The sequence below is a fragment of the Fistularia commersonii genome, chromosome 4 (assembly GCF_037954325.1).
Source record: "Fistularia commersonii isolate RoL2024-O1a breed Wild chromosome 4, RoL_Fcom_v1.0, whole genome shotgun sequence".
Lineage (NCBI taxonomy): Eukaryota > Metazoa > Chordata > Actinopteri > Syngnathiformes > Fistulariidae > Fistularia > Fistularia commersonii.
The window spans coordinates 2,482,226-2,494,511 of NC_141287.1; the positions used below are offsets into that span (position 1 = coordinate 2,482,226).

Sequence of the window (12,286 nt, forward strand, 5' to 3'; positions counted from 1 at the left end):
AAATTCCTACCTCTGCTTTTTGCTGCACCTGCAGAGCACTCTGATGGGTCTTCTGAAGCGAGTTTGCATGAAAGAGAGACTAAATGGAGGTAGAAGATATAGCATGACAGACCACTCACTTTAAAATACAAGATGCACTTTTAATGAAAGTGTTAACTTTTGTCTCTGTGGTGGAGGTCTATATGCTTCATCAAACTATCATTTTGGAATATATCAGGAGCCAAAGACCACGTAATTACTACAAGCTAGAGGAAGATTTATCCAAGGATGAAAATTGGAAAAAAAAAAAAAAAAAAGCAAAAATGTGCCACATTAAGGCCCCCAAGTATAACTTTTCAGGTAAAGATAATTTATCTGAATGTACTTGGAGAGACAACAGCAAGATCCATGTTTTAAACTTAATTTTTAATCTCACACTTTGCATCACTCATAATAAATCATGTTTAGAGGATATGTAACATTCTAAAGGTGTGGAATATTAGTGTTATTTTTCTCTCCGCTCTGAGAAATCTATTCTGTACAAGAAATTATTTAATGAGTTTAGAGTCACACCGATGAAAACCAGTGATGATATCGTACTTGATATAGAATCGTACGGATGCTGTCACACGTTTTAGTTGACTCCAATTCTCTAAAGTTATACAATTCCAGTTTTCACGAGTTATACGTATTCTGTTCATTGCATTGACTTTGAAAGCAGACGTTAGTCAAGATAATGCATTTTAGTTTTGGCCCTTAAAATACCAAGATTAAGAGGTTAAATAACATTGACACAGTGTGCAACTGGACATGTGATCAGTACCAACGGCACCAGTTTCCTCACATCTGTAAAGTCTCTCTATTGCTTGTTGATCATTTTGTTTTCATGTTTGCTTTATTTCTTATTCATGAATTGTTAGACTTTAGACAGTTGAGTTTATTTAAAAAGAGGGACAAAATATATTAATGACCATGTACATGTAAATATGCAAGATTATAGCCAAATGCTAATTTCCATCTTCAGTACCTTTAGCAGGTTGATGTTAGAAACACAAGATAAAATGAATAAGACAACAGTAGGTAAAAAACACAGGACAAAGACAAACTTGACACACATGCAGTCTAGGCAGTCTTGTGATGACAATGTTGTTCATCCAGCAGGCAGGCGTTAAGATGTTTGGTAAAAAGGTTCAGAGACGGGAGTTCACGTATAGTGTTTGTTACTGAGTTCCAGATATGTGATGCACGGGTGGGTTGGCTAAATAAACTTTCTGAAGTTTGAGGTGAACGACGGGAGCCGGCTCCTGATTGGCTGGGAGCCGGCTCCTCACCAATCAGGAGCCGGCACCCTTCGAGACGCTTTTTTTTTTTTCTCTGGAAGGCGCACGTGATTGGTCAATACGCGTGGTGTCGTCTCTGTGACTGCACTTTCTAAATGCCAATCTTCAGTAGAGACTGCTGATCTTTTTCTTTTTGTTTTACACATTTTAATTTATATTTTTTTGCGTGTTTCTCAGGAGTTCTGTGTTGTTTCAGTCTGAATTGGTTAAAAGTTGATGGGTAAATAGTTAAAAGTTCTTGTATTTTATAGTTTATTTATAGCACTGAAGAGTTCATATTTTTAATTTATTTTCAATTATCTTATTTTGTTGTTTTGCATTTTTTTCAGGGATTCTGTGTTGTTGTTTGACTTTAAATTTGTTGGGTGTATAAAAAGCTAAAATTGTTTTGTATTTTATAATTTATTTTTTGTAGATCTTTAAATATTTTAATTTATATTGCGTGTGTTTTTCAGGGATCCTGTGTTTCACTTTAAATTTGTTACGTATAAAAAAGTTAAAAGTTTATTCTTGTATTTCATAGTTTGTTTGTTGTTGCACTGAAAGGTAAATATTTTTAATTTACATTTTGTTGACTCGTGTGTTTTTCAGGGATTATGTGTTGCTTGACTTTAAAGTTGCTTAGTATAAAAAAGTATAAAAAAGTTTAAATTAGTCAAAAGGTCACTGTAGAGCAAAAAAATAAAGGCCGTTATAATATAGCAGTATAATACATTTTATTAATTATTAATTTATTTTATGCATAATGTTACATTATTATTAGTAATATGTCGATTAAAGCAACAAAAAAAAATCTGAAAAGCCGTTTGGGAGCCGAAAGAGCCGGTTCTCTAGAAAGAGCTGGAATTCCATCACTACTCTAGAAAAAGCTCTTGTTGATCTGTTGGAGATTTCAACAGATCAACAGTTGGATTTCATTTTTTCGTTGTCTCTTTTTTTGCATATTTTGTAATTGAGGTATGGTGCTTACACATTGCTTTAATTCTACTTCTGTGACAAACTTAAAAATATCTGTCTTTCTGTTCTTTATTTTTTTCTTTTTAGAGCTGTTTCAGTATTTTTTTTTGTTTTCATGAATAAAGCTGCAGTTGTCCTTGAACTCCACAGTCTTACACAGAATCCTGTGAGCTTCAATTATGTAAATTTAGGATTGTCTGGGACTAGAGCTCATGCGGTACATGCAGGAATCATTATTTTACATTAAACATTTATATAAATATTCTAGAAGGAAGCAACTGGCTATGAAGACACCTTTTTCAAATGTTATCGTTAATATCGCTCTCAAACTTGTTGTAGCTTTCCTTGTCAAATGAGTAGAGGCTAAACAAAGTTTGTATAATTGGATATGGAAAATTGTCTTACTTGACTTTAAAACATTACATGACACACACACACACACACACACCAAGCTACAGTGTGACTGGGTGAGTGTATTAGCATGTGACCCATCTGCTTCTACTCAAAGCAGGCCAGGCTAAAAGGAAAGTTACCCCGGTCTCAATCAGCAATTACAAGGTGAGTGAGTGAGTGAGTGTGTGTGTGTGTGTGTGTGTGTGTGTGTGTGTGTGCACACCTCTATTGCCATCTGGAACTGTTCATGCTCTCTCTGCAGCTGCTCGGCCTCAGACAGAGAGCTCGCATTCACCATGCTGGCATTCAGCATAGATTCACCATTACGAATCCATCCCAGCACCTTCAAGAAAATGGCGAGATGATAGAATTAGAAAAGGACCTGAAATCAGACACAATTCGTTTACATTGATTGCACTATATATTTGAGGACCGTTCTAGCCAGCTGTTTGACTTTCATGAATAATTACTACCGTTGATTGGTTGCCGGTCACAAGGCCACGGAAAGAGATATGCAAACATTAACACAGAGGACAATTTAGTCTCCAAATAAACTATCACGTTTTTGGACTGTCGGAGGAAACCTGGAGGAAACGCAAACAGATACAGGAAGAACATGCATTGAAAAAGAGGAGCACTCTTGTCACCTGACGGTTTGAATGGTGTCAGCAAAAAAATATGAAGCTTGCTTTTTAATGTAACTCAGTAAGAATGTTTTGGCTCAACCTGCCAGACAGGATTTATGATGAATTACTAGATACTAGTAGTATCTTATAGTACAACAGGAAGGACGAGTTATGTTGGCGGTATGGTGTTGGGGAGGGGCTATGTGTTATTACCATTTTTCCATAAAACTCATTAATTATTCACTTTCAACCATCTGCGCAAGCAGTTAACTTCCTGTCTGGACACACATCATGTTCGTATTCATATCTGTGTCAGCTTCTTTCAAAGTCAAACACACAACGGATCGTGCATACTTGCATTTTACTGAGAATCCAATCATTGTTTCAATCAGTATCATAAGGCAGTATGTTATTTATTGCATGATAATTGTCTTATGCCAAACTTATTTGTAAGCTGTAAATTAACAAGTGATGATCTCATTTGATATCTTCATTGTTCCACTTTTCAGTTGGTAATTTTGATTTGTTGTTTCTCCCCTGCATGTTTTTGTAAGTATTTTCCTTGAATGTCTTCTGTCATTTATTAAGTGAATATTCTTATATTTTGAATGATATTTACAATTCCACTCATGTGTTGTGTCTCTTCCCATACGATTCCAATAGTATTGTGTCGCCGTTATTTTCCGCAGTGTTTCCTCCTATTTGGGTTTTCATGATTTCCTCTTCTTCTTTGTTAGTCTCTTTCTTTTGTGTCATGATCTGCTTTATTTCCTGTCTCTGAAGAGTTTATCTTTTGGGAGAATACCTTTTTTTCTGGTGATCAACTGCATTTAAATCAGTATTTGTTGTTTTGCTGCTTCTCATGTAACACCTCCCATGTGATCAGCTGTCTGCTGTTATTATTATTTCTTCAGCTTGTGTAATACTCTGGTGTTGAGTCTCCTAATCATTTGTCCTTTTTCCACGCTGCTTATTCTCATCCTGATTCCAGCTATAGATCCTTATAGATGTCCTTTATGTGCCTTCTTGTGTAAATAATAAATCTTCATTATTTGCCTGTTAGAATTCTTGACACAGCGTCTTACCATCGTAACAAGGTTTTAAATATCTTATGGTGAAAGAAGAATGAGAGCATATGGTTCGCTTCTACGCATAGTTTGACATTAGAATATACACTAATTGTGATTTTCTCTTTTTAAGTGTACAGTTGTACTTTTTTTTTTTTTCTATTCCCACATATGAATTTTAAAGCAAGAATAAGAAAGAATACGCGAGTGCATACAAAGCCTGTGCGAGTGTGTGAGTACCAGTACCTGTTTAACCTCGGCCTGCAGGTGGCGCAGCTGCAGGCTTTGCTCTAGCCGGGTGTGTGTGTGTTGGGCATTGAGCTCCACCTCCTGCTGCTTTTCATGGAGGAACTCCAGTAGCTCCTGAACTTGAGAGGCCAAGTCCATGTCCTTCTCCCCGGTTAGTTCAATCCCTGAGGCACACACAGTGTGATATACGCATAAAACATTTGTGACATTCGACACCTCATTCTACATGCGATATCTTAAAATTTTCCCGTCCATGGAGGTGATGTGTTATTATTTTCAAGCATTATCGAAGCACATGGCGTTGATCAATTCTAATGTATGTCCATCATTCATCCATCCAGCCATCCATCCATCCATTAATTTTCACCCACTTATCTGTAATAGGGTCTTGATTGCATCAGAGTGTGTCAGTCAACCCAGATGTCCATTTCCACAGCACCTCTCCAGCTCTAAGTGGGACCCCAAGGCATTCCCAGATCAGAAGAGATGTAATCATTTCAGCATTTTAAGGATTAACCAAGAGGCTTCCGGCTAGTTGGAGCTGCCTCAATTAACTCTAATGGGAGGCATCAAAAGCCGCCTTTTATTGCTGTCGCAAGGTTGGTTCTTTTGAGTTTACGGTTACAGCGCGTGTTCTTCGAGTAAATCGATCCGAGGTTTCAGACGGTCTGATTCGCTGTCATCTGTCTTTGTCACATGTGGTGTCGGAGCGAGAGCCTTGCTGCACAGATGTACAGATGCACCCATCGTGTGAGCTGTTAGCCGGTGACAAGGCTGCTGTGCAAGGACCCCGAGTTGGTGAGGCACTTGATTGAAGATGTGGGACGTGCATGATGGATGCTCAAGTGAGCGCTGGAACACTGTGCAGTTGCTGCACGTGCACTTTGATGACTTCGCCAGCAAATGTGACAGCGTGTTTTGTCTTTTGCTGGTCAAACACTCAATGCTACCCACTACGCTTGGTAAAAATGTTAAAACGATTGTGATTTTAAAAGCACTTTTTTGAAACCTCGCTTTCAAAAAGGGTGCGACGACATAGCTGTGTTATATAGATATATATAGAGATAGATATACACTGCTCAAAAAAATAAAGGGAACACTTAAAAAACACATCCTAGATCTAAATGAATGAAATATTCTCATGAAATACTTTGCTCTTTACACAGTTGAATGTGCTGACAACAAAATCACACAAAAACGATCCATGGAAATCAATTGTATCAACCCATGGAGGTCTGGATGAGGAATCACACTCCAAATTAAAGTGTAAAAACAAACTCCAGGCTGATCCAACTTTGATGTAATGTCCTTAAAACAAGTCAAAATGAATCTGTGTCGCTTCCTGAGTGGACACTATGATTTCACACAAGTGGGATTGACTTGGAGTTACATTGTGTTGTTCAAGTGTTCCCTTTATTTTTTCGAGCAGTATATATAGATATATAGATAATAGTATTCTTCCTCCTTCCTACTATTATCTATTACTGTTATGTTTTTGCTTGAAACTCTGGCACAACAATTTCCTTCGGGATTAATAAAGTTGTTCTCATTCTCATTCTCATATCGCTACCGATTTCAATGCTAGACTTCAGTATGCTCTGCCACATCCAGGGGACAACAGGCACCCACGACAAACACAGAATACCCCAAAAGAACTCTCAGGGCTTGATTTCACAATGTTTCCTCAGTGCTACGTGTGTCATAGGTTATATCTCAAGGGCTTAGTTCAGTTGTCAGCTCAACAATTACATGATTTAGATAATAACTACCTCCAGTGCATGTTCAACACACAGTGTTTCCACCAACTTCTCATAATGTTGTGCATGTGTGTGTGTGTGTGTGTGTGTGTGTGTGCAAAACTACCAGAAGCCTGGACTTCCATGATGTACTGGTGCAGGTCTTGGCCTTGCTGCATCACTTCATAGGTCATATTGTTCATGGCTGCCTTTCTCTCTGCATGCCTTTTCAGTCTCTGCTCTGCCTGGGTGATGTCCTCCGTACTGCCAGAAGAGGCGCTGCTTCCTCCACTGCCGCCGCTGCTGCTGCTGCTTCCCCCTGAGCGGCTGGCGTCATTCAGCTGGCGAGAAAGATCCTCGTTCCAGGCATCCAACTCTGCCGTCACCTGCGGGAACGCGAGCAAAAGTAAATCAGCATTTCACGTCCAAAGTTATGTCCAAAAGTTTCATGTCCATTTCATGTCCAATAATAACTTTCTTGAAGAACGTGCTCTTCAATTTGCAAATAATCTCTAAATGTACATTTTGATGTTCTTCGGTAGATAGTAATCGAAATTAAGCTTGGATTACAACCAATTTAACTGCAAATATCCAAATAGTTGTGTTGCATTGCTGTCTATCATGGGAAGATCAAATCAGCCTTTAGGGTAACACAGGTTCAAAAAGTATGTAAGACTAACTAGTCTCACAAGACTAACTCAACCACATTAAAAGTCTGCTGACTCATCTAATGTCTTGATCATCATCATTATTAAAAGTGTTCTCCCAACATTTCCAGTGACACCCCCGTGCATGGTGCAACTCTATTCATATTAATGCAACAGTCTTCAAGCATCACCTCTATTGTATACTGTTCAAAAATGCGTAGCTGGAGAAATATGTCCAGTTTGATTTTTCGCTCGTGGAACAACTCCTCCATTTGACCCTGGGCCTCGTCCAGCTGCTGCAGCACCCCTTGGATATGGGCAATGGAACTGCAATGTGGTGTCTTATTGGTTGACATAGCTGCATCTCTGCAAAGGGAAAGACAGACGGAGACATTAAACAGTCATATAACACAACACCGCTGGCCATATTTGCTGCTACATTAACCTAGAGAATTAAATGCATGCTGATGTTTTACTTCTAATGTTTCCTTTGTCATTTTCAAATAACACTACAAGAACCATAACCAAAATAAAATCATGGATTCAGGTATGCATATTTCAAATATGATTTTACATGACATTACATTTGGCAGACGCTTTTATCCAAAATGACTTACAATAGAGGACATAGGGACTGCAAATACACTTGCAAATACACGATGCACGGGAAATATACAGAACAGTAAGCTTGGGTTAGTGAGTTTTTTTTTTTTTTTTTTTTGGACAGAGACACACAAACGTACACACACACACACTGCATAGCCTAACTTGCTGCCAACCTGATCTGGGGCATCATGATTTATTTCAAATTCAGCGATAATTACTATTCCAGTTGCCAAAATTTAATATAACAAAAGTATCAGCACCCAAATTGTCGTGTTAAGAAAAACGCATTATTATTTATCATCACCGGAGCTGCTGTATTAGTTCCTCTCCCTCTTTGATGACATTGAGTGTTGCTTCCAATGTGGCGGTTTGCTGCTGCTGAAACTGCTGGATTAGAGCCTGAACCGAATCCACAGAGTCACAACACACGTCATCCAACAGCTGCTTCTGTAGCTCCTCCATCCATGACCAAAGCTGGACGCAAGAGGAGACAACAAATAAGCAAATGTGGCGTAAAGACAACCAGCAACAGTTGTGTCCTACTATCTGTACTGAAAAAAGTTGAAAAGACAAATGAAGAGCTGCAATATTTCATTTCATAACAGCTACACTACAATTTTTCCTTTTATCATACTATTGTGCACTCCTTACCTCACTTGTTACTAAGACACTTATAGTTTTATCACTTGTTTACTAAGACACTTTATAGTTTCACTGAGACACTTTATAGTTTATAGTTTATTTTTATTTCTAATTCTGCCTTTTTCTTTTTATTATTTATTACTGTTATATTTTCTGTAACTCTGGCACAACAATTTCCTTCGGGATTAATAAAGTTGTTCTTATCTTATCTTATCTTATCTTAGACACTTACTAACTTTTTGTTGATAATGACAAGTGCAATCAACAACAGTATCTGATTGCAAACTTTTGATAACTGTATTAAACTATTTGACGTTTAGTGTGACTGAGGATATTATTGGGATGTTGAACAAATAAGACTCTATCTTTTCTCCCAACAATATAGTTGATATACTAGATATAAACAGTATAAACTTCATACAATTTCTTCCATATGGTCTATACTGTATAGTTTCACTGAGACACTTTATAGTTTATAGTTAATTTTTATTTCTAATTCTGCCTTTTTCTTTTTATTATTTATTACTGTTATATTTTCTGTAACTCTGGCACAACAATTTCCTTCGGGATCAATAAAGGTGTTGTTATCTTATCTTATCTTATCTTATGGTAATGAACTCTAGAAGTGCCACGTGATAAGATGTACCCAGAAATATCTACTTTTAAAAAGACTGTACTGGCATGGCATTACAACTGATGCTTCTTATTTTGAGCTATTATTCTTAAAGATGACATTTTGATCTGTAGATGTTTGCAGACGACATTGTGATCTATAATGAGAGCAGGATGGAGAGGATGGATAGGACGAGTCCAACAAAGGGACATGTTAGAGGTTTTGTAGATATGTTATTGTAATTTGAAATATTTGTGGATCATTTTTTCCCTTATAGCTTAACTCCAGATTGGATTTTTTAGATTAAACATTGTTACAACGGTAAGACGCCGTGTCGGGAATCCTAACAGGCAAATAAAGAAGACAATTTCAATGAGTTGGTGTACTTGCGTTTTTGTGTATCCTACCTCCTTGGTGTGTGTGTGAAAGGACACGGACATATCGAGCAGCAACTTCCTGTGCTCAACGCGGCGGACGAAGTCTTGTATTCGAACCTCCAGGTGTCTGGCTGCCTTGTAGATCTCCTCTGGGTCGCACTCTCCAGTCTGAGCAAGCTGCTCGGCCGCCTCCAGTAGCTTGTCTGCATTTGTGTACGTATTCTGAAAGACAACATCATTATCATCATCCCTGGTTTTTTTTTTTTTTTTTTGGTCTCTTTTATTTATCTCATGTAATAGTTGTAGTTCTGTTACTTATCCAATGATTAATCATAGCACTACGGCCACTAAGAAGTGAAATCCAACCCGGCTCGTCTGGATATACAGGTGCATCAAAAAAAAAAGGAGAAAATCATTCAAAAGTTCAATATTTTTGTCACTTAATCACATAATGAAACCCATTTTTATTATTGATTCATTACACATATAGTGATGCATTTCGAGCCTTTATTTCTTGAAATTTAGAGGATCGTGTCTTTACAGATCATGAAATACAAAATTCAGAGTCTCAGAAAATCAGTATATTACACAACATAAATGGATGTTTCTAAACAGAAATGTCAGGCCTCTGAAAAGCAAGTTCATTTCTTTGCACTCAATACTTTTTGCTGCACCTTTTCCTGCTCCATTTTTTTCCTTCCATCAACTTCCTATGAACATTCTTGGACACGGCCCTCTGTGTGCGACTTTCAATTTTTTCCAACACAATTTTCCGAGACACTAAACTTTGCATTTCATTATCTGTGAGCCATATACATCAACACTTCAAGAAAGAAAGGCTTGAAATATTTCACTCTATGAGTAATGCGTGTAACATATGGGTTTCGTTTGAATGACAGAAATTATTGAACTTTTTCTAATGAATTTTTTCATGATATTCTCATTTTTGGAGATGTACCTGTATTAGGCGGTATTGAAGACTAAGTCCTCAATGTTGATGTGTTTATGGGAGCTTTAAAAATGAGCAAGCACAAGGTTTTGCACATCGTCAGTACGGGCTAAATGTCAGTTAAAATGTTAAAATGTTAAAGTTAAAGTCAGTTAAAACGTCAGTTAGGCATATGGATCAGAACATCAAGATGAAAAGCAGATCTTGCCTGAGTCTCAGGGTCTGCAATGGTCTAGACCAGGGGTCGGCAACCGGAAAATAAATTATAAATATTTAATTGAAGTGTATTTCATTTGTGTTAATTCCTTTTTTAACCCTCATATTATGTTAAGGGTCAATTTGACCCATTGGGTCAATGGGTGAAATGGGTCAAATTGACCCTTAACATAATATGAGGGTTAAACTTTTAGTTCTAAGTTGGAAGATTATTGTGATCTTGAAATATTAAATAAAATGATATTTATTATTTTTCGCCGCTCAAAATAACGTCACACTCTCGGGAGCCGGTATATCCGCCAGCCGGTAAAGTCCCGATTTGCAGATGCTGTGCGCAGAAGTTCAGGAGCAGAATCCCATAAACCAGGTAAAATAAATATTTATGAAGATATTTTGCAAATATTTATTTTTTATTGTTTACTGACACAGTGATTTTTTCCCGATATATTTTTGAAATTCAGGTCAAGGCTCCGCTACACGCTCTGAAAACCCAAAGCTCAAAATGAGTTAATTACATAAATAAAATTTAATTTTCTCCGTAATATTTCGGAGGCAACACACTTCACACTTGTTTATACAAAGTGTAAAGGTAATAAAAAGCAATATATGCAGCGGTACCTTTATTTTAGACGTCAAAAAGCAATTGCGGCTCCCAGTGTTTTCTTTTCCGAGGAAACCGGGTCCAAATGGCTCTTTGGGTGTTAAGGGTTGCCGACCCCTGGTCAATACCTACCAAAAATGGTCCATTCCCCGTAAGGACATCCGTTGAACCGGTGACAGGGTCACAAGTAGCCAAGGCTTATTAACAAGTTAATTATGGTTCTGGCAGAATAATATCACAACACAAAGATCAGCCTCTTCTACTGCATACGGCCTGCATAGCTATATGTTGGTCAGGTTGCCAATGCTCATTCTATCCACTGCCAATCCAAGTCCCAAAAATAGGCATGTGAACATCAGATCAGGAGAAATGGTTAAAAGTGATGTGGTTTAGTTGATCATGTTCTCTTTGACATTATGTAGATGGCGGAACGTGCAGCTGCTCCATGCCTGGGAAAGACATGGCACCACGATGCAAAATAGGAATAAGTCAACCATACAAGTCAAGAGGCTAGCAAGGGCAATGCAGTTGATAACAGTATTCATGCAAGAACTTGCTTAGGTCTGTCACAATTCAGAAGTTGTCTTCATTTCTATCTGGCTCCATAATTGTTAGATTTGCGTGACAACATCAGGGACTGTCATGCTAACAAGTAGCATGTAGCATCAAGTAGCATCAAGCAGGCAAACAGGAGAGTGTGTGCTGTATTCGAATGCCCAAAAAAAGCAGCTGAGAAGATCGGCCACTGATTTCACTTTCCTGTGCCGCTTGAGATTGCTTTTCCGAACTGATTTTTGTGAATTTTTTGTGAGGTTGGACATGAAAATGAGAAAACAGTGTTCTTTTCCTTTTTATTTTTTCCTTTTAAAATGTGCAACTTGAAGAAGAAACTGGAAAATGCTGTTTGGATCACTTATCACTCATTTTATTTGAGTCAAACTATGCAGCCGCATTCTAAAAATGAAAAAGCATTTCCGCTCATGTATTTAAAGTTGAATTATGATCATTATTTGCTTCCATATCTGGGTAGTATAGATTCTGATTGCTCCACATGTCAGACAGATTGGTCAGAAGAAGAAGCAAAACACTGACATTCTATTTGTAAGATTTGCATTAGGGGAGAAAGGAAAAGTAATACTTGCCTGTTGAATGAATACGACCAAAGCTTCTGACAAATGAAAACTAAAAAGGGGAACCATATCTAGAACTCGTTTTATACTTGAGTCTTAAGATGGAGGCAGATCAACTCGAAGATTCGACTCAAAGGTTTCAAAACTGCATGAAAGCA

General features: G+C 37.7%; 1 protein-coding gene across 2 annotated transcripts in view; it reads right to left on the reverse strand.

Moving 5' to 3' along the window:
* The window catches only part of kalrna (kalirin RhoGEF kinase a), a 164,129-nt gene that overhangs the window by 66,715 nt on the left and 85,128 nt on the right, over positions 1-12,286 (reverse strand). For both annotated transcript variants that reach the window (XM_086144702.1, XM_086144701.1), the window contains exons 15-21: positions 9,263-9,454; positions 7,905-8,074; positions 7,186-7,360; positions 6,475-6,733; positions 4,609-4,775; positions 2,893-3,012; positions 11-79 (exon numbers count right to left, since the gene is read on the reverse strand). In XM_086144702.1, coding sequence (XP_086000828.1) covers positions 11-79; positions 2,893-3,012; positions 4,609-4,775; positions 6,475-6,733; positions 7,186-7,360; positions 7,905-8,074; positions 9,263-9,454 — 1,152 coding nt within the window. The remainder of the gene's footprint in view (positions 1-10; positions 80-2,892; positions 3,013-4,608; positions 4,776-6,474; positions 6,734-7,185; positions 7,361-7,904; positions 8,075-9,262; positions 9,455-12,286) is intronic.